The 22,800-nt window shown below is 42.8% G+C and overlaps 1 protein-coding gene across 3 annotated transcripts in view; it reads left to right on the top strand.

The window, feature by feature from the left end:
• Positions 1-22,800, top strand: part of srpx (sushi-repeat containing protein X-linked) — an 87,767-nt gene that overhangs the window by 18,246 nt on the left and 46,721 nt on the right. For 2 of the 3 annotated variants that reach the window (XM_078559766.1, XM_078559767.1), the window contains 3 exons: positions 10,777-10,848; positions 21,242-21,433; positions 22,129-22,305. In XM_078559766.1, coding sequence (XP_078415892.1) covers positions 10,777-10,848; positions 21,242-21,433; positions 22,129-22,305 — 441 coding nt within the window. The remainder of the gene's footprint in view (positions 1-10,776; positions 10,849-21,241; positions 21,434-22,128; positions 22,306-22,800) is intronic. The other variant, XM_078559768.1, reaches the window with a different exon arrangement.

Consider the following 22,800-nt stretch of genomic DNA (forward strand, 5'->3'; position numbering starts at 1 on the left):
TAATTTTGATGATTGGTGATTCAATAATAATTTCCTTGGGATGTCTGCCATGCTAACCTCTTCTTCTAGTGTAACTACAAACACATGGTAATTATTTAACCTGTCCACCATTCCCTTATTTTCAATGACAATATCAGTTTTCAAGAAGCCCACATTACTTCTGGCCACCCTCTTTTTCTAATATAATTGTAAAAGTTTTTTTAATGTTGGTTTTGATATCCCTTACCAGTTTCTGATCATACTCCCTTTTTATAGCTCTTTGCGAGCTGCTTTCACACCTTCTGCAGCTCTTTGGACCTTTCCTGTATGTCAAGATCTGTGCTATTTCTTGCATTTTTGTATGTTTTTTCTTTAGTTCATGTTGTCTGTTGACCTCTTTAGTTGCCCATGTCTTTTTTTGGCAAGTTGCTCTTGGTGATGGCAGCCATAGATGACAGACATCCTGACCCCTGTGTCACACAGTAAGTTGAAATATAGTGGATAAGAAATTTTGGGAATAGCTTAGTGTATTGGTTAATCTTATTTGATCAATCGGTATTGATTAAGAATCCTGACTGTTGACTTGGTACAGAGTTTTATTCAGCTGATTATTGTTATTAACAGAAATGTTATTACCAATTGCAAGTAATACACTAAAATATAAATGTTCCTACCAATTACAAGTAACACTTAATGTACAATCTCAATATCTGTGCCTAGGATGCAAAGTCTTCTTCTGATCACTGACACCGGCATCATAAATTGCCACAAGAACTTGATCTGATTGTGGTGCTTGATTTTGCTTACATTGTGCCAAACATGCATTCAAACACAATTCCCCATCCTGCTCCATAATCTTATTTGACTATCATTTTACTGGAGAGTCTGGAGGGATGATGATCCACCATCACTACTGTAATAGAGGAACTTAAGTTCCCCGCTGGTCTGTTCATGGCCAGAGGTTCACTCACCGAGGCTAAAATACATTTCTCTGCTGCATCTGGATCTTATGGTGACCTGCAACTTCACTACCATCTTTCTACCCCGCAACTGATTCTGTACATCTGCTGGACCTTCATTTCCAAAGAAATACCTCCACCAGTGAGTTCTCTGTTATTTTACACCCAGATAGCTTCTGGACTTCACTCACTTGCCACACCTGTCTCTGAACTTGAATAGAAGTTCATGGTACTCCATGCTGACTCCACTTTGTTTACATCAATTTTATTCCACCACAGGACCTCTGACTTTAACTCTGGTATCCTCTCCTATTGCCTCCTATCTATTCCCTGTTTACTGCTAAGTTTTTATTGTATCCTAATAATTGCTGTGTAACCAGACCAATATAACTTGGGTTTACCTTGTGCCCATTCGAAAGTGTGTTTTTGACGTGGTTATTAATCCAAGCCCATCTTTTCTATTTCCAGTATCTTCTTCCCTTTTTTAACTTCTTTTCTCTCTATCCTTCCTAGACCCCGCTCTCCTTTCATTTCTCCCCTCTCAGGTACTCTGCCCTCCCAAAACCAACCCCAAAGGTTCAGTACTCATCAACCTTCCTACTTTCCTGCTGCCGTTCCAGGCTAGACTCCTTGTTAGGGTAGTCTAAAGCTTCGCTCTGTGCCTCTCTTGGCATCCTCTGAAGGGTCCTTCGAAGCACTTGGTGCTGCCTCATTGCAAAAGCAATCCCAACTATTCTATTCTACTCTCTCACCAAACGTCTTCCCCCAGCTCACCCACTGGGAGCTAATCTTGCTAATCTCCTCGCTCATTGACCCTCTGGACTCTACCGGTAGATCTGCTAGTTACGCCCTTCTCTGCATCTCCCTCTAGAATGTCTGTTCGCTTGTGGACAAGGCCCTTGAATTGGTGAGCTCATTGTGAATGATTGCATTGAAATCATGGCCTTGGTGGAAATATTGCTGTGAGGCGATGACAACTTTCCTTTAAATGAAGCCTCTCTGTCTTCCTATACCTTCCACCACTTCCCTTGCCAAGATTGTCATAGTTGAAATGTGGCTCTTGTCACCAAACCACTGTGCCTTTGCACTTCTGGCACTTTTTCTTCCTTTGAGTATCTCACCTTGTTCCATCCACCTGACCTCTCATTTAAAATCCTTGTTCCTGCACTGCCTACCCAAGTGCCATCAAAATGTTTTCACCAAGACACCTTCACTGCTTTCCTCCCTCAGCCTCTGCACTGTATGACTTCTTATCCTCGGTCATTTCAACTCATCGTGCACTATTTCCTCTGAGTTCACTGCCTTCTTTCATTCCTCAATCTCTCCTTCCATTTAAACTACTGAATCCATATTCACAGTCACCCACTTGACTTGCCATCTCATGGGACTTTGCTACCTCAGAGTCATTTCTGATTACTTCCTTGTATCACTCTCCATCCATGACCCCCTCCCAGTGTCCATCCCTGGAAAATCTTTCTCCCAAGCCACTTAAAACTTCTTTCAAAATCCCAAGCCTTTGATTCTCCTTTCACCACAACATTTCTACAGCTACTGATTTGCTTAACTACACTCTCATCTCGACCTTTGATGCCACAGTGCCCACTGAACCCACTACTCTCTTTCAGCCTGACCATTCACCCTGGTACAGCCCTCATCTCTGCTGTGTTAAGTGCAAGTGATGCAGGCTTGAACAGATATGGCAGAGAACTGGTTTAGCCATGCACCAGATCTGGCTGCACCATGTAAAGCACTGTCCTGCTCTTGTCTGCCCAAACAGCTCAGAATTCCAGGGTTATCCTAGAATGCAAAGATAACTTGCCCTCCTTCCTGCTTCTTTTCTCTATTGCAAACGATCTTCTTAAGCTCCTTTTTTTCTGTCTCCTCTGCCCTCACCGCCAACAATTCGTGTAAGGAACTCATGGACTTTTTTCTCACTCAGACTGAGAACATGTGAACAGCTGCCTCTTCCACTTCCCTCGCCTCCCCTTGCCCATATATTGTTAATAGTTCCCTTTCTTCAAGAATTGTTCCTCTTTTCAAATCTGCTGTCATTGCCCCTCTCTTCAAAAAGAACCAACCATTGGCCCCACAGTCCTTGCAAACTACCATCCCATCTCCAATCTCCCCTTCTTCTCCATAGTCCTTGAATGTGTTGTTTTAAATCCACGTCCATGTCTCCCAAAATCCCTCCAATCAAGTTTCCATCCCTGCCACAGCACCTTTTATCACAGTCACAGATGACATCCTATGTGGCTGTGACAAAGAAAAACTTTTCTTCCTCTTCCTCTTCCCTCTCCGTCTTTGACATGGCTGACGGCACCACCTTTCTCCAAAGCCTCTCTGCCATCATCCAGCTGGAATTGCACTTGTCTGGTTCCATGCATTCTTATTTATCTAATTGTAGTCAGAGTATCACTTGCAATGGCTTCTCTTCCTGTTCCCATGCTGCTACCTCTGGTGTCCTCCAAAGATCTATCCATGGCCCTCTGCTATTTCTCATCTGCGTGTTGACCCTTAGTGACATCATTCAAAAGCACAACATTAGTTTTCACAAGTTCTGTTGAAGGGTCATGAGGACTCGAAACCTCAACTTTTTTCTTCTCCGCCGATGCTGCCAGACCTCCTGAATTTTTCCAGGTAATTCTGTTTTTTTATTAGTTTTCACAGGTATGCAGACAGCACCCAGCTGTACCTCATTGCCACCTCTCTCAACTCCCTCAGTGCTTCTAAATTATCAAATTGCTTGTCTGACATTCTGTACTGATGATCAAAAAATTCCTCCAATTAATTATTGGGAAGACCAATGCCATTGTCTGCTGCATACTCTGTTCCCTTGCTACCAACTCTACCCCTCTCCCTGGCAACTATCTGAGACTGAAACTGACTGACTGCAACCTCGGTGTCATATTTCACCCCGAGACGAGATTTCAACCAAATATCTGTGCCATCACTAAGACCATCTATTTCCACCAAATTACAACACCTGACTCTGTTCCTACCTCAGCTCCTCTGCTGCTTTGATTCCTCTAGACTATTGCAAAGCACTCCTGACCAGCCCCTCTCATGCTATCCTCGATAAACTTGAAATCATCTAAAACTCTGCTGCCCATGTCCCATTCATCCAACCCTCCTGTGCTCGTTAACCTGTGTTGACTCCTGGTCAAGCGATTTTAACGTTCTCACCCTTGTTTTCAATCCCTCCATGGCTTCATCGCTTCTATCATTGTAATTTAGAACTATTTAGACTATTTAGAAGCACACTACTGTGTGGGTATTGGCAATTTGGTGCACAGTGGGAATTGAACTGCTAAGTCTTTCTCTTTAATTTCTCTTTAATTTTTGTAAGTTCAGTAGTCTAGTTAAAAGGTTGGTAAGGTAGCTGACTGTGTGACAGTTAACTGTCAATCATCTGAAGTCTGATTAGGGCCTGAATAGGTGTTGATTACTATTTGAAGATTAACTAGTGTGAGTCATCTCAGCTCACCTCAGCTCTATTTAAGAAAGGGACTATTTAGAAGCACATTACAGTGTGCTTGCATATGAACAGGGGAGAGACCTCATCCTGAGTGAGACACAGCCAGAGTGAGTGTGGGTATTGGCAGTTTGGTGCACAGTGGGAAAAGGTGCTCTTTGCATTTTTTCTTTGCTATCCAACTTCTTAAATCTTCAGAGAGTGGTCTTGCCCTACTGCAGCAGTAGAGGCTGCAAGGAAAAGGAATGACTGGTAAGTAGTGGGTAAGGTCGGGTAAGTATTTACTACTTTTATCGCTTATAGTTTAAGGTCTTTTTGTGGTTTATAGTTTGTAGATTCTGTAGTAACGAGGATCAGGAAAGAAGGGCCCTAGAGTAATCGATTTAAAAGGTTTAATTTAAAGGGATAAGTCATGGCAGGAGAGCTTAAAGCCGTGGTGTGCTCCTCGTGCTCCATGTGGGAAGCCGGGAACATTTCCAGTGCCCGGGACCAGCATGTGTGCAGGAAGTGTGTCCAGCTGCAGCTCCTGGAAGCTCGGGTTTCAGAGTTGGAACGGTGGCTGGGGACACTGTTGAGCATCCGCGAGTCTGAGAGCATCGTGGATAGCACGTTTAGAGAGGTAGTCACACCGCAGCTGAAGGGACTTGAGGAAGGAAGGGAATGGGTGACTATCAGGCAGTCCAAGAGAAACAGGCAGGTAGTTCAGGAGTCCCCTGGAGTCCCGCTCACAAACCTGTATTCCATTTTGGAGGCTGATGAGGGTGCTGGTTCCTCCTGGGAGTGCAGACAGAGCCAAGCTCCTGGCATCACAAGCAGCCTGTCTGTACAGGAGGGGAGGAACAGCAATAGTAATAGGGGATTCTATAGTCAGGGGAACAGATAGGTCCTTCTGTGGCCGTCAATGTGACTCCAAGATGGTGTGTTGCCTCCCTGGTGCCAGGGCCCGGGATGTCACTGAACGGCTGCAGGGCATCCTGAGGGGGGAGGGCGATAAGGCAGAGATCATGGTACATGTTGGTACCAATGACATAGGTAGAAAGAGGGATGAGGTCTTGCATCAAGAATTCAGGGAGTTAAGCAGTGGACTAAAAAGCAAGACCTCTCGGGTTGTAATCTCTGGATTACTCGCAGTGCCACGTGCTAGCGAGCTCAGAAATAGGAGAATAGCACAGATGAATACGTGGCTTCAGAGTTGGTGCAGGAGGGAGGGTTTTAGTTTCCTGGATCACTGGGACCGTTCCTGGGGAAGGTGGGACCTGTACAAGCGGGACGGTCTACATCTGAACCAAAGCGGGACTAACATCCTTGCGGGCGGCTTTGCTAATACTATTGGAAGGAGTTTAAACTAATTCGGCAAGGGGAGGGGACACAGAATGTTAGAAGAATAGGGACACATCATAATACAGTAAAACAATCAAGTCAGAGGGAGTACAGCTGCATTAAGTTTCAAGGGAGTAAGGCAAGGTTGGATGGCCTCTATTTTAATGCCGGGAGTATTACAGGTAAAACCGATGAATTAAGGGTGAGGATTGATACGTGGAATTGTGATATAGTAGCCATCACAGAGACGTGGTTGAGGGAGGGGCAGGATTGGTAGCTCAACATTCCGGGATATAGAATCTTCAGGCGAGACAGGGGAGGGGGTAAAAGAGGAGGAGGCATTGCATTATTAGTTAAGGAGTCAGTTACTGCAGTAAGGAGAGATGATATCTTGGAGGGGGCATGCAATGAAGCTTTGTGGGTGGAGCTTAGGAATAAAAAAGGGGCAGCCACATTGTTAGATGTTTATTATAGACCCCCAGATAGTCAGCAGGAAATTGAGGAGCAAATATGTGCACAATTTGCGGAGGTGTGTAAAAACAATAACAATAGGGTAATTATATTAGGTGATTTCAACTTTCCCAACATTAATTGGGATAGACATAATGTTAAGGGCTTGGATGGAGTGGATTTCTTGAAATGTATACAAGAGAACTTTTTAGGTCAATAGGTAGAGGGTCCAACAAGGGACGGCGCAGTGCTGGACCTAATTCTGGGGAATGAAGCCAGACAGGCGGCTGGGTTGGTGGTGGGGGAGCATTTTAGTGATAGCGACCAGAACACGGTACAATTTAAGCTTGTTATGGACAAAGAAATAGACAAGTTGCAAAAAAATGTTTTAGATTGGGGGAGAGCGGATTTTTAGTAAAAGAAGGCAGGATCTGGCCAAGGTAGACTGGGAACAGCTACTTGTGTTGAAATCTACAGAGGAGCAGCGGGGGGTGTTCAAAAAGGGAATGGGGAGGGTACAGGCTCAACATGTTCCCTCTAGGGCGATAGGAAGGAGTAACAAGCCCAGAGAACCATAGATGACCAGAGATATTCAGGATATGATGAGAAGGAAAAGAGAGGCTTTTAGCAGGTACAAGGGAAGCAAATCAGTGGAGGCATTAGTGGAGTAAAGAAAGTGCAGGGTGGAGCTTAAGAAAGCAATTAGGAGAGCAAAGAGGGGATATCAGAAAGCTCTGGCTGGTAAAAGTAGGGAAAATCCCAAAATATTCTATGGGAAGAGGATAACCAGGGAAAGAGTAGGGCCCATTTGGGATCACGGGGGCAATCTATGGGTGGAGCCAGAGGACATTGGTAGAGTGTTGAACGAATACTTCACATCCGTCTTCACCCAAGAGAATGAGGATAAAGGTTTCAAACTCGGGGAGAGAGACTGCGAGGTTCTTGAGCAAATTGATATAGGGAGTGACAAGGTATTGGAGGTGTTGGCAGACTTAAAAGTGGACAAATCTCCAGGTCCGGATGATTTGTGTCCCAGACTGCTGAGGGAGGCAAGGGAGGAGATCGCAGGGGCTCTGACCTGAATTTTTAATTCCTCTCTGGCCACAGGGGAGGTGCTAGAGGACTGGAGAACAGCTAATGTGGTTCCGCTATTTAAGAAGGGTTGTAGAGATGAGCCAGGGAACTACAGGCCAGTGAGTCTCACGTCAGTGGTAGGGAAACTATTGGAGAAAATTCTGAAGGAGAGAATCTATCTCCACTTGGAGAGGCAGGGTTTGATCAGGGATAGTCAGTATGGCTTTGTCAGAGGGAGGTTATGCCTAACAAATTTGATTGAATCTTTTGAGGAGGTGACCAGGTGTGTAGATGAGGGCAGTGCAGTTGATGTAGTTTATATGGATTTCAGCAAAGCCTTTGACAAGGTCCCACATGGGAGACTTATAAAGAAGGCAAATGCATATGGGTAATTTGATAAGGTGGATTCAAAATTGGCTTAGTTGTAGGAGACAGAGGGTGATGACAGAAGGATGCTTTAGTGACTGGAAGCCATTATCCAGTGGAGTACCACAGGGATCTGTGCTGGGTCCCCTATTATCTGTCATTTATATAAACAACATAGATGATTATGTGGGGGGTAGGATTAGTAAGTTTGCAAATGACACAAAGATTGGCTGGGTGGTTAACAGTGAGGTTGAGTGTCTTGGGCTATAGGAAGATATAGATGGGATGATCAAATGGGCAGATAAGTAGCAGATGGAATTTAACCCTAAAAAGTGAGAGGTGATACACTTTGGAAGGAGTAATTTGACAAGGAAGTATTCAATGAACAGCATGGCACTAGGAAGTTCTGAGGAACAAAGGGACCTTGGCGTGTGTGTCCATAGATCTCTGAAGGCGGAGAGGCATGTTCGTGGGGTGGTGAAAAAGGCACATGGGACACTTGCTTTTATCAATCGAGGCATAGATTATAAAAGTAGGGAGATCATGTTGGATTTGTATAGAACCTTGGTGAGGCCACAGCTGGAGTACTGTGTGCAGTTCTGGTCGCCACATTATAGGAAGGATGTGATTGCACTGGAGGGGGTGCAGAGGAGATTCACCAGGATGCTGTCTGGGATGAAACATTTAAGTTATGAAGAGAGGTTGGATAGATTTGGGTTGTTTTCGTTGGAGCAGAGAAGACTGAGGGGGGACCTGATCGAGGTGTACAAGATTATGAGGGGCATGGACAGGGTGGATAGGGAGCAGCTGTTCCCCTTAGTTGAAGGGTCAATCACAAGGGGATGTAAGTTCAAGGTGAGGGGCAGGAGGTTTAGGGGGGGATGTGAGGAAAAACTTTTTTACCCAGAGGGTGGTGATGATCTGGGAAGCACTGCCTGGGAGTGTGGTGGAGGCGGGTTGCCTCACATCCTTTAAAAAGTACCTAGATGAGCACTTGGCACGTCATAACATTCAAGGCTATGGGCCAAGTGCTGGTAAATGGGATTAGGTAGGTAGGTCAGGTATTTCTCACGTGTCGGTGCAGACTCGATGGGCCGAAGGACCTCTTCTGCACTGTGAGATTTTGTGATTCTGTGAATTTCCTCCAACTCCATAATCCTCTGAGATATCTGCGCTTATCTGGTTCTGGGCTCTTAAGCATCGCTGATTTTGGTGGCTGTGCCTTCAGCTGCCTAGGCCTCAAGCTCTGGAATTCCTTCCCTAAGCTTCTCCATCTTTCTTTCCTCCTTAAAGATGGCCTTTAAAACCAAACTCTCTTTACCAAGCTTATGGCCATCACCTTAATATTTCCTTATGTGGCTCAGTGTCAAATTCTACTGCATAACATTCCTGTGAAACATCTTGGAACATTTATTTGCACTAAAGGTGCTATATAAATGCAAGTTGTTGTTGTTGATCTCACCCAGCAATATAGTTGATCCTTACAATTATAAAGCCAACAGTCATGAGATTTACAGAGAGCAGACCTTGAATTGATATCATGCCAGGCATCCCTATCTTCTCGTGCAAACTGCTGGGTTGGGAGTTTGCAATTACAGAACTAGTGGTATTTCAGTTGTTAATACAAAATACTTATTTCTTTCCTAACTTAGCAATTTTTCTGTAGTTGATCCAGTTAGGTTTCTGATCAACTAGATGTTTTTGGCAGTGGATTTAGTGATGGTAATTCCATTGAATGTCAGTGGAAGATGGTTAGATTCTCTTTTGTTGAAAATGGTCATTGCCTGGCAATTGTGCGGCACAAATGTTGACCAGGTCTTCATGCATGTGGTTACAGACTGCAGCATTATCTGAAGAGCTGAGAATTGAACACTCTGCAATCATCAGCGAATATTCCCACTCATTTACTCTTGCTAGAAGCGACATACGTTCATACACAGTTACCCATTAATTGCAAATAAAAGAAATATGTTCATGCTTTGCGTCTTTGTTGAATTACCTGGGAGCTTGGGGACCCTTTGATTCTTCATTGCTTTCCCCATGGCAATGCCTCGGCCAACCAGAGTCAACTTGCCAATCAATCAGCATCCTTTTCTCCTATAGTTTAAATTGTCGTGCTCATTTGAAATTTGGCATTCTTGTGTTTGTCCTGATGTACGCAAAATGAAAAGCTGCAGCAATAATCTGTGATTTTTCAATCTCTTTTCACCAATAATCTGTCATTTGATCTCGTAACTGATAGTCAAACTGTAGGCAGCAGCGCTGTCTTGCAGCAGTGCTTGACAGCATAGAATTGGTTGCCAATGTATAGTAATGCAGACAACATGTAGCTGCAGACAACAATTCGTGCTGCCTAGCTCTCTGATAACAAATGGCCCTAATATTCTGCAGATTTCAAACAACATGCAGTATTCCCCATCCCCAGGGTTCACCTAATTTTCAGACAATACACTTTTGCTTCCCAGTTCTTGGATAACACACCATGGTAGCAATTCCCAGAATTCAAAAAACATAAAAGTACACATACTCAGCTAATTTCAGGTAACAAACAAGCAGTGCAGCGCTTTCCACAGTTCAGACAATGCACGGCACCAAAACTTGAGATGCTTGCAGACAGCTGACCACAGTACATGTGGACTTTGAGCATGAACTTTAGCACCAGTTATGCTTGAGTTATTTGGAAGAACTGCATTACAGTTTAAACTCACTGTGCCGATGTAACGATTTAGTTTTGGACTGCTGAAGTTTAAACAATGTTCAGGTATTTAAAACAGTACTGCATTGTCACTTGGTGCATTTTAATAAAATAACTGACAACAACCTTGACTTATACAAATAAACTTAATAATTCATCCTTTGATTACAGTTCATTATATTGTCATCCTTTTAGTCAACATGTTGACTAAAATTCAGCTCCTTTAAATGGAAAAAGCTGCAGAAGTGGGAGAGAATGTTTGGTTCAGTCCTGCATCAGGTTTGCTTACAATAACTACTTTTCAGAAACAATTCATTGGATATGAAATAATTTGGGATATCCTGGGGACATAAAAGAGACTTTATAAATGATTATTAATTTTTTTGCTTATGCTTGTAACTACGCATACTATTGCTAATAAGGTGGTTTTGTCCAGTTTTAGTTTCTATTTTGTGTTGTAGGATCTGGATACACCCCACTAGAAGATGATGAAGATGTTAATGCAAATGAAGCACGTTACGCTAGATATGAAGGTGAATGGTTTGTTCACATGTTAATAAATAACTTAAAAGGAGTTGAGTCCTTTTCAGTTCACAGCGATCATACTGGTTCTAATGTGCACCGACTGACTTGAATTTGGCTGCTGTCAGTTGAAAAGCTCACCAAATTTCCCTTAACCATTAATGAAAGATCCATTTAATACCATGCCATTGACTTCTAATACAGTATTCAGCTTGCCTTCTTGCAGTCAGTTAACTATGAAGCACAAGACATTTTAGAAATGTCCTTACCTTCCTCTCTGACAGGAACTTGTACTTTCTCTCTCTGTAAATCCTTTCTATACTGGCTCCACTGATTCCCTAATACTGGATTCCTACGGCAATCTTCAGCCTTGTGATAGTTACTTCAGTCACTAACTAAACCTAATACTGAGCAACTCTTCAGCCCATGACAAATGCCCATTGACTGGCAATGTCGTGCAAATGCTAGCTTCCTAGCAAGTGCCTGACTCCTTGCATGTGCTCTCCTGGCATGTGCCCTGCTCCTAACTCTTTAACTCTCCCTCCCTACAACTGCTGCTCCCCCAGTAAGTGTCCTGTGATATGTGCCAACCTTGGCAAGTGCAAAGACCTCAGTGATGCATTCCTATTTTTATACCCTTTTTACAGGTAGCATTGCAGCATTTGGCCCAAGCATGTGCACTTGGGTCAACATAACTAATGACTTCTAACCCAATATTTATAAATCTTTACCAGTGGGAAGAGCGCTCCTAACATCCCCACAATAATCTAACCTTAACTCGTATCTCTTAACTGGAGGTCCATGGAACATTCTCGGCCCAAGACCATTCTTTTAGCCAATCAGCTTTGCAGCCTTGGTGTCCCTTCTAACTGCTAAACTACAACTTGTATGTCTGATCGGAAGCCCTGGATCATCTAGTCCTCAGGTTACCTTCCTGGCCAGCATTGTAGCTTTGGCTTCTTTTTACTATTAAGCTAGACTCGATAGAGCCCAAATGTGCAAACATTTCCTAGCTATAACTTCAGTTCACTCCCAAAGCACCCATGTGTTCTTTCTTAAAGCTACATCACAGTATTTGGCACTTAGAGAGATGCCACTTAAGACTCTCTTTACAGCATACCCCAAAATTCAAGAATCATCCCAATAAGACTTTATCATTAAGCTGATGTACAGTATAATTTGATAAGTTAAGCCATATTAATTACATAAATGTGCCAATGAGGTGAAGTCTAACAATATGTACTGACAAATAAACATAATTTTATAACATAAGTCACAAATTCAGAAGTACATATCACTACAAATTAAATCTTTAACATGGAAACCTTAAATCTCTGAGTAATATTGTTAGCTGCATAAATCATTTTATCCATCAGCTAATCACAGGGTAAGAAAATATTAAAATATTTGTTGTAAAAGAAACAGTTATAAAATTGACTGAAACAATAAACAGCATTTATACTACAATATATAATGTATAAGGGTGCATAGAGATATCCTTAAAATATATTTTAAAAAGTTATTCACCAATATAGAATCATTGAATACACCTTTCTCAAAAAAAGTTTTATCTGAGACCTGACCTCCATAATTCAATGAGATAGCTGTCTGATCCCATTAAACAATGCACTGTAGGGGTTGTATATATTCCAAATAACATGAAGTTGAGAGGTATAATAGTCTTCTGACATCCAAGGTATCTGCATGTTAAAACAATTACTAATTATTTGTGTTAAATTGGACTATACCATTTAGACAATTGGATATCAAGGTAGGCTGATGATGTTGTTGCACACATTGCCAGTATGATTGTTTAAACATTGCCTTTGGAAAATTGCAATGTTTTGACAGCTAATAGCTGTGATAGATTATAGCATGACCATTCAATCAGTGATTAACTTGTTTGGCAGCTTTATGTAGGCAAGCACAAATTAATGTAAAATTACCAATGAAATCTATTTTGGAATGTAGTTTCATTCTAGGAAAATGGGATTTTGAACCTAAGGGATAAGTGGCTTTTTAGGTATAACACTACATTCTGAAATAGCTATTCATATTGTTGATAACACAACTATGCTTTTTTAAAACAAAATGAAGTATTTTGCAAATATACCAAGCTTATTCTGGTAGCACCAGTGGAGCTAATTAATGCACACATCTGCAGTTATGGTTTCTTACCATATAGCTTGGCAGTTCGTCATGCATGCTGTTGCTTAAGTTTCATTTGCTCATGTCAGATTATTGAATTTTATAACCAAACCTCATGTAAAAATAAACCCTGTCTGTGAGCTGCCTCTGATCATGGATGATGCAATATTGGTATCAAATCAATGATTTTTTTCCTTCTCACAGCTAAAAAAGAAACTATTTTAAGGATTAAATAATCAAAATGTCATCACAGTAAACCATGTGACACCTGAACTAATGAAAATTTGTTTGAAGAGAGAGAACAAAGAAAACATTTACATTTTATTGGACCAAGAACACAAGGAGGAACCTCCAGGACGTGGCAACAATTGATTGAGTCAGGTGTTCACATGATAGTTGTGTGAGGCTTAGTACAACCCCATGATTTGATTTCATTCTGCATATTGAAAGTAGTGTACAGACATTACATGCAGAGATATAATTAAAGGTATGAATGTTGGGTGAAACAGATGATCTCTTCCAAAGGTGGTCCTTAAAATTCTGAGTAAGATATTGGCCTAGGATTTGCTGGAGCTAGTCATTCTGAATTGCTGGAATTTGTGGGTTGATACTGTGTCTGGGACGTTGGTGAACGATAGGACCAATAGTCTAGCTCCTTAACCAATTAAATTTAAGCATAGAAGACGAAACAGAGAAGGAAATGGGAGTGAATTGGAGCCAAGTTAGATATAGAAAGAGAAAGAAAGCAAAAGAAAGAAAGATTGGATTGAGAAAGAGATAGGAAAAATAAAAGAAAAATTTCACAGTCCTCTAGGAACAATTTCTACCTGCCGAAATGCGACTCCACAGTTCCAGTTGTCCCCATTCAGGATTTCTGAGATTGAATGGCATTGCAGGAACCATTTATCTCTTGAAAAACCAGCCATAACTTTCTTCAGCAAGTTTAATTTGTAATTATGGAGCAAATCCAGCAATGTTTTGAAATGCATGGGTAGATTAATAGCAAGATTGTTTTTTTTGTAAGGCTAACTTTGGAACAGCGCAAATCATCCAGCAATTATGGCGATTCACAACTTATTACTTCTTTGCTACAAATTGCTTGATTTTTAACACACCAACAATGGTGGGAACCATTGTTATTTTATCCATCAAGTAAAAAAGGCGGTGTGGGGCATGAAAAGCATGTATTGTTTTCATTAAATGAAGTGGCGCGATCCATCAGTGGAAGTGCAGGGTAGTTATGAATCAATTTAGTTCAATTTCTTTGTGCAAATAACCATGCTTATATGGTACCATACCCAGAAGATAGGTTATCACATTTTTACATTTTTGTTAATTATTTTTGACTTTTATGTTCATAATATTAGCCTGGAATTCTGATATAACAGTAATTTTCATATAATCATTGGAAAAATATATTTTTCATATATTTTTCATAATTAAGTAGATTCATATTTGTGAAATATTGCATACATTATTTATAACGAAATTGAAGAGAATGAATCTCCAGCCAATGTTAAAGATTTCACTATTCAAGTTAACTTGCCATGCAACGGAATAAAGGACAGCTGCAAGTAAATTACCATGTATACTCTGTATTGAAAATCTGAGTACTCAGCAGCAATAACATAATTTTGGATTGTGCCTTTAAAGTAATGAAATGACTGAAGTTACTTTGGAGATGGATATAAGAATACTGAGCTGGGAAGAGAAAGATTAGGAGGATTGGCTGAAAGCTTGGTTGAAGAGATGGAACTTGAAAATTGTATCAAAAGGTGGAGAGGCTGAGAAGGGAGTTCCAGGGAATGGGCTTGAGACTGATGGCTTGAAACTCCACATGAAAGGGTTTAGAGGGTTGGATGTATTTCAGCTTCTCTTGGGCATGCAACATAGCCCTGCAAAATTAGACATGTTTGTGCTCCATTTAACGCCTATAAAATGGGTACAACAAGATCTAATTTTTGCCCCAGTTTATGGCCCAGATTTTCTCCAAGAAGGAGAGGCTTTCCATCATGGCAAAAACAGCAGAACCTCCTGAAAATCATAAATTCTGCCCCCGAACACGACACTTCTGATTTTCGCAGGGGTGGGAACAAGCGCATTTTACGGAGGTGGGTGGCCATTTAAATCATCGGCTGCCTCCACTCTCGTTGGATTTTGGTATAAAGTAGACCTGGTAAGAGCAGATCTGAATTTGGTGCATTTCTTTGTATAGCCAGGTGACCTCTTTGAAGAGGTAGCGGATCCCTGTGGAATTTTATTCACAGCCCCAGAAGTGACATAAAACAAATTCTAACTATCTTCCCTTAAACCAAGGGAGTAGGAGGGTAGGATTCCTGGCCTTGCAGGGCAATTAATTTTGCCTCTACTGACTCATGCACCCAGGTGTTTGAAAGAACTTTGTGCTGGAGAAAGACAGCTTTTCATGTAAAGAACATTGAAGAGGGACATGGCACCCTTGCACATAAGGGCCAGTCACCATGAGCAGCCGGAGGCCAGAGGGAGGACAGCAGGTCAGGAGGGAAAGGCTGCTGCCCCCGCACCAGGAAGGAGGAGGAGGAGAGGCAGGACAACCAGCTGTTACCCTGTGGGAAGGGTGTACAGACCTAGGACGTCCTCCCTCTGTATGAAGGAGAACCAATGGCCATCGTGGCTGAGGCTAAACTGTGAGGTGGTGACAGACATATGTTGCATGGTCCAGCAGCAACTTGAGCCACAATCCATTGACCCCCATGCCCTGTCAGTGAAGGTAACCATTGCTGTCAGCTTATATGACTCAGGATCTTTCCAGGGATCATCAGGAGACCTGTCTAGTACATCCCAGTCAGCAGCACACAACTGCATTAAGGCTGCAACTAATGTGCTGTTTGCTCATGTGGGGAATCACATTAAGTTCCCTGTAGCTTTGGCATCTCAGACGCAGAGAGCTATGGCCTTTGTCTAATTAGTAGGCTTCCCGCTGGTGCAGGGTATTATTGATTGCACCCATGTCACCATAATGGCCCCTTTGTCAACTGGAAGTCCTTATACTCACTCAATATACAGGTGATTTGTGACCACAACAAGGTCTTCCTCGTGTGTGTAGCTGCCTTGACTCTTTCATACTAGGGAGTTCTCAACTCTCTCAGCTTTTCAGCCACCAATGCCGATCTGTGGTTGGCTTCTAGGGGACAAGGGTACACGATAAGAACTTTGCTATTGATCCCCTATAGGAGCCCTCAAACTGAGGCAGAGCGCAACTACAACAGCAGCCATGTCATCACCAGGAGTACGATCGAGCAGGCCATTTGCATTTTGAAGATATATTTCAGGTGTCCCAAATGCTCAGGTGGAACTCTGCAATATGCCCCAGCAAGATATTAAGACTTGTAGTGGTGTGCTGCACTATATTGTACAGTGGAAGGGCATACAAATCAATGATGATGAGGCTATGGAGGAGGCGGAAGCCCCTGTCCATTTGGAAGATTCCAAAATGGATAAGGATGAGGAGGTTGCCAATGTCAGAGCAGCTGGGAGGCGTCGCCATGTAGCCAGGACTGACTGTACAGGACGGGATCACCACCAGACGGGTCCTTGTGCAAAGTAGATTCTCATAAGGTCCTCCCATATCACAGTTATCATCAACCAGTCCCTGGTGACATACTTCCACCTAAAGAACCTTGTACATTGACTCCACAATTACTCAAGGGTCTGCCCACCCCCCAAAAGGGAGAGAATCACCATCAATGAGTTGGGCTCAGTCAAATTCATATGGCTGAAACCCCTATCATCGTAACCATGGCCTCATTATATTGCAAAGACACATGGTAATAAGTTATTCACAATTTGGTCCCCTCACATGAATGCCAATGGCTGTAAATGAGGAGCCCATGCTGCCACATTGTCCATAATCAAACCGTGCCCACAATGCTGAGAGTGTCATATCAGAATTCAAACCCTGATGCTGATAGGATTGTATGTTGGAGCACACATGCATGAGGAGCCCATAATTGTGTAACAACAGCTCTTTGAAAGAACTTGAGCACAATCATACGGCAACGGTCCAGTTCCTGACATGGGCAGCACATGCAACATCCCTGACTTCCATAATATCTCTGCTTACTGAACAAAACACATTCTGTGACACCTGTGATGCAAATGCAGCCAAAGTAGTGGGCACAGCAGATGACCAATATTACCTGCACCTCTTTTTGGCCTCTTGAGCTGCAATGCCTACACCTAGGCTAATGTGTAACACTGTGGTGCAGATGAATGTCTTGCACCCAGCACTCATACTTGAGAGGCACCTGCTGCTTAGCATCTCCTTGTGGAGTCTGATCACTGAGCCTCCCTTAAAGTCAAGCTTGGATGGGCAATGAAAGATACAAGGAGCATCTCAGTGCTTGAGCTTTTGAACATTGGAATATTATGTAATACAGCGGAGAAGGAAGAAGCCCTCCAAAGCATCACAAATCAGGCAACAGCCTTGATCCTCTTGATGGCACCTCAAGATGGACCTCAGCATGCTGCACTCATTATTACTGGCAAGAACCACCTTAATAATGTTACCAGCCTTTTTGAGCTCTCTAGTGTACAAACGCACACCAAGTCATGTACATGTAAGTAAAAGAAGTGCTCAAATGTGCTACATACAATGTGAAAAGTGTAACCATGGTGAACCCATTAGTGCTCTAGCTGAGACAACGCCCTTCATACTCCTATGTGTTCCTGTTGACCTGCCTCATTGTGCAGGCATCCATTGGGGTCCTCCTTCAGACTGCAGCCTCTGTCTGGGCAGCTGTGGTCACTGGTACAGGTGCAGCAAACCAGGGTTCTGGCAGAGGGGCTGGGGAGGTGAAGGAAGATGAGGGTGCTGAGGAGCTTTTGGTACCTTCACCCTCCTTAGTGACCTGCATAGTCCTGGGTTAGCCTTCAGGTAGGGTTGATTAGACTGGTTGCTGGTGTGCAGCAGTCATCCATTCCAGCAACCGCTGTGCCAACAGTGTGACTATCCTGTTCCGGCAACACAGCTCCTCATGTATTCCATGGATGTCAGTGCTCATACTGAATGGACTGATCCAGGCTACTAATTGAGCTTTGCTCCCTTTCTTGGCCAAGATGCTGCTCTTGCATCCACTCTGAGTGTTGCTGCACGTGTCTCTCCATGAGATTGGCCAATCTCTTATGGTCAGAACTCATGTTATTGAGTCCCTGGGACAATGTGGAGCTCAAGATAGTGATGGACCCTCCATTTGCAGTTCAAGGGCTCCCACTGCCTCAGGGAACTTGGCAAGATGCCCACACATCTGATGATTATCTAAATACTGTTCCCCAAGAGGTGACTCCTGAGACGCCATGTCCCTGCCCATTGGAGCATCATTGTGACTTTCCTCCCTCCTTCAAGGGGGACTGTGCACAGGTGTCTCTAATTCTGACTCCTCCTCCTGCACTCCAGTGCGGTGACTTTCACCCTGTGCCACTGACTCTGCATGTGCACTACATCCCACGGAGTGTTGGTATCTGTGTTGGCGGAGTGTGGGCTAGGCAGATGTGATGCTGCCTCCTCAGACATCTCTTTCTCCTCTTAATGCCTGAGGGATAATCTGGCCCAGGTGAGTGAGGGAGCAGAGCTGGGTCCTGTGTGACACACAAAAGGAGTTATTTAGGTACAGCCCTTCTCATTGTGAAAACACTTTCTGGTGCTCGCCATTGCCTTAATTAATTCTGGGCTGCTCTCATGATGCAACCACATTGTTGCACACCCTTTCATGCCAATACCCCATTGTGTTCGGTGAACTGATATCATGACCTCCACCATTTCCACGATGTGCCAAGGTGTTTTCAACACCGCCTTTATCACCTGCTAATGGAAATTCACCATTACCAACAGACAGCTGTTCAGGCATTCGGGCAATTTCCATGACCATCCTTTCCATGGGACGAATGTGTCTCAGCTAGGCTGAGCCACCCCAAGTCCGGGCCATCTCCATGGCGTTTTTCGCCCTTTTTGTCTGAAAAGATATGAATTTATGTTAGCTTGATATATAGTGCATGGAGGGATATTGCTCTTTACTGCATCTATGCATCACAGCACTCATTCGTATGTGTTCTGCGTGCACCTACATGAGCTGCTCACACATACAAACCTCAGTGCTGAAATGGAGATATATGTCTCTCACCTTAGCTGCAGCATGAGATGTGACCCTTCCCTTAAGCTCTGTGTGGATGAGCCAAGCTACTCACCTTGCTGGAATGCAACAGGTCATTGAACCTTTTCCTGCACTGAATCCATGAGTGCTGATAGTCTCCTGCTGTGCTCACTGCTATTTGAATCCAGGTCTTCTTGGTTGCTGCAGGGGCATTATGGCGGCCAGCAGGATAGAGGACTGGTCTCCTCTTCTGGACCTCTTCCACCAAAACGTGACAGTCCTGATCGGAAAATCGTGAGACAGCTGGACCCACCCCTTCTCCTCTGTGTGACATTCTATCAATAAAAATGTCAGGCAAAAAGGATCGTGAGCTATTCAGATTACAATGCTCTCATTCACTTTTTGTGTGCTTGCATGCACTATCCATTTTCACCAGATCATCAGTTACCGGTAAGGTTTGGTGGAGATAATAGCCCTCTGCAAATGCTTGGTGCCATGTATGTTGAGGCTGTGACTCCAAGGTAGTATGCTGTGCTCTGCAACTGACAGCCCTACTTGTTTCCTCCCTCTTAGTCACACTGTTATAGCCATGACAGTGTGCAGGTGTGAGGGACCTAGTCAAGAGTCAAGTGTGGGTGCATCCAGACAGATGGGTAGCAAGAGGGCAAGTGGATGGGTTAATGAGCATGGCACTGTTCTTCATTCAGCCACCCACTGAGTCTTGGCAGCTAACTACATGACTACTGAATTTCTGTAGCAGGTCGTGGTGGCAAGATAATGACATCTCCATGGCTGTGTCTTGGGAACCACTTCATGTTTTCAGTGGTTCAGCCAAGAACACTTTTATTAGTGACAATGACATAGGGAAAGCCCATGATGGGCCATCTGTTCCAGGGTCAGCTAACAGTTGGACAATATTAACAGCTTTGACACTCACCTGGCAAGGCAATGGTCTTTCCCCTGAGGCACACGGACTTCACCAGTGATGACCTACCTCTCAAATGGGCCTTTCAGAGGGCTAATTTTTTATCTGCAGCCGAATCACCCAAGCTGTGCTGGGCCTGCCTTCAGCCACTCACTACTTCTGGGGTCACCCACGCCGACTCCTATTCTGGTTTGTCCGCCTGGACTGAAAATCGGAAGTTTGGGCAGCCATTTTTAAAGGTTGGGTTCGCGGAGCCGGAAATTCTCCCATCTCTCCACATCCAACCCAGGAGCGAAAATCTAGGCCTATGTGTTTATTAATCACAATAAAAGATATAGCAGTAAAGAAGAAAGATTGAAGGACTCAGCTGCTGCTTACCCTCTTTCACAGGCGTCTCCAGCTGCTACTCTCACCCTTTACCTCACCTTCTGGCATTTCTCTTGACAAGTCATGTCAGCGCCACACTGTGCCGAACATTAGGTTTGATTCTGCGATTGGACAATATTTGCTAAACAATCTTGAGTGTGCTAAGAATTACACTGACCACCAATTTAAGATTATCAGTCAGGCTGATAGTGTGGCACACTTAGGTGCGCTAGAAGCTACATATGTTATTACACAGGGCCCCGTTCCTTGCAGACAGAAAGAACATGTACACACATTTTCAAATAAACAAAACAGGCAACAGCCATTGTCTGGTTCATTCCCTAGGGCAATGTCTTGACTAATCAGAGTCAACCTGCCTGGTTTGAATTTGAACAAAGCGTGGCAGTTAACTGTCAGTCATCAGTTAACCGGTGCATTTTCCATGGCGATGCCTCTACCAATCACAATCTGCTTGCCAACTAATCAGCACTGGCTTCTCATGAAGTATTGTTGTTCCCTTTACTTTCGGTATTCTTGCGAATTGTCCTGATGAGTGCAAGATGAAAAGCTTCAACAACATGTTTCTTTTTGCAGCAATGCTCAAGTTTTGTGCTACCAAACAACTATTTAAACCTATTATGTCATTAACAGACATCAACAACAGTGTTAATGTGCTTTGTTTATCAATGAGATATGGGAATTGCTGACAATGTTTACTCTTCCATAGTGAAATAGATAGAATTATACATGGCAAGCTGCCTGAAACAGTAAGTATCGAGGGTAGATATGAGCAATACAAGATGTTAGCTGTACATTTACTATTATTGCTGTTTACAGATATTCCCTGGTGCGCTCCTCTAAAGATCAAAAATGGTTATGTCCGTTGCAGAACACCACAAGGTGGATATTACAAAAATGTACAAGGAACAGTGTGTGATATTTCTTGCCGAAAAGGATATGAAATTCATGGAACTGGCCGTGTCCATTGCCTTTCAAGTAAACGCTGGTCACAAACAGTTACTTGCAGAGGTGGGTAATATCAACTTATTTGTTTTTGTTGAGCGAGGGTAATGGAGTGACCTAAGGTGAAATTTTCACAGTTTATTTTCATGGCATAGGGAAGGTGAATAACTGAAACCAGCAGTACAGTGAATCCTCCTTATTACTGTCATGTTTGATGGTATAATGTTCCAAAACATCAGATTACTTTTTTTGTATTTCTTTCTGATTGATTTGGTGACTCATTTAATGCCACAATAAATTATTATGTTAAAACTTTGGAGAAGTTTGAGATGATACAATTGGGAATTCTGCACCTCAACATACTTGGAAACCCCAAAATGCTGAAATAAAATGAATTAAATAATTTAATATAAAATTTTAAATGGTGACTAAATAAATTAATGGAAGTGAAACCCCAGCCAGTGATACCCACATCCCATGAAAGAATACATTAAAAAAATATATAGATATTGGAAATGAGTGCTATAGTTGGTCTTGGTACATTTGGACCAGAAAGGTGAAATATAGTGATTCCAATAGAAAAGTGTACATGTTTGGACATGAATTAGGAGTGGACACAAATAAAAGAAGCTCCTAGGTTGAGGTAATGAAAGACTGCTGGTGCTGAGTGAACCATACTCTGATACAAATTTACCTTCAGGAAGGGAGGGGAAGAAAGGAAGCAGCTTCTCCAACTTATTACGGTTATTTTTCTGTTCTAGAAATACGTTGTCCAAAGTTTTCATTGCCACTCCATGGAGGTGCCAAGTGCTCAGATGGGGCGTATTTTAACTCGAGGTGTGAGTTTTACTGCACACCTGGATACCAAGTTAAGGGGCAAAAAAGTGTGATTTGCATGCACAATAAAAGGTGGAATGGAAAAGAGCCATCTTGCCTTGGTAAGTTTTGTTCATAAAATACTATAAAGTGAGCTAACCAGCTGTTTAACCCGCATAAAACTGTGGAAATATTAGAAATACAAACTAAATTTCCTAATTTAGAAGCCAAAACTATTTCTTACATTACAAATCTTGTGCATGTGTGCACATCCTAAGCACAAACTTAACTTTCTGCTGTCATTTTTTGTCACTTTTATGTCATCATTTAACATTAAAATTTCCTTTGCAATTATTTATAATTATTTCCTATATAAACATTTCATTTTGTTCCATCCTGCTTGACACTCCTCTATAATCCTCGTTCTTTACGCCCCAAGATGTGTAATTCTCTACAAAGCAACTGCAAGTGAAGTTACATTCTCTATTTCAGCATATGTATATGGCCATGCATTTTGTTTGAAGAGACGATTATACTTTCAAGCAATCTATAATATATTAAATGTCTTACATGGAGCATGCATTTTCAAATTGCTACACAGATGTGAAGGGATTGGA

Source organism: Cetorhinus maximus, chromosome 16, assembly GCF_964194155.1.
Source record: "Cetorhinus maximus chromosome 16, sCetMax3.hap1.1, whole genome shotgun sequence".
Classification (NCBI taxonomy): Eukaryota; Metazoa; Chordata; class Chondrichthyes; order Lamniformes; family Cetorhinidae; genus Cetorhinus; species Cetorhinus maximus.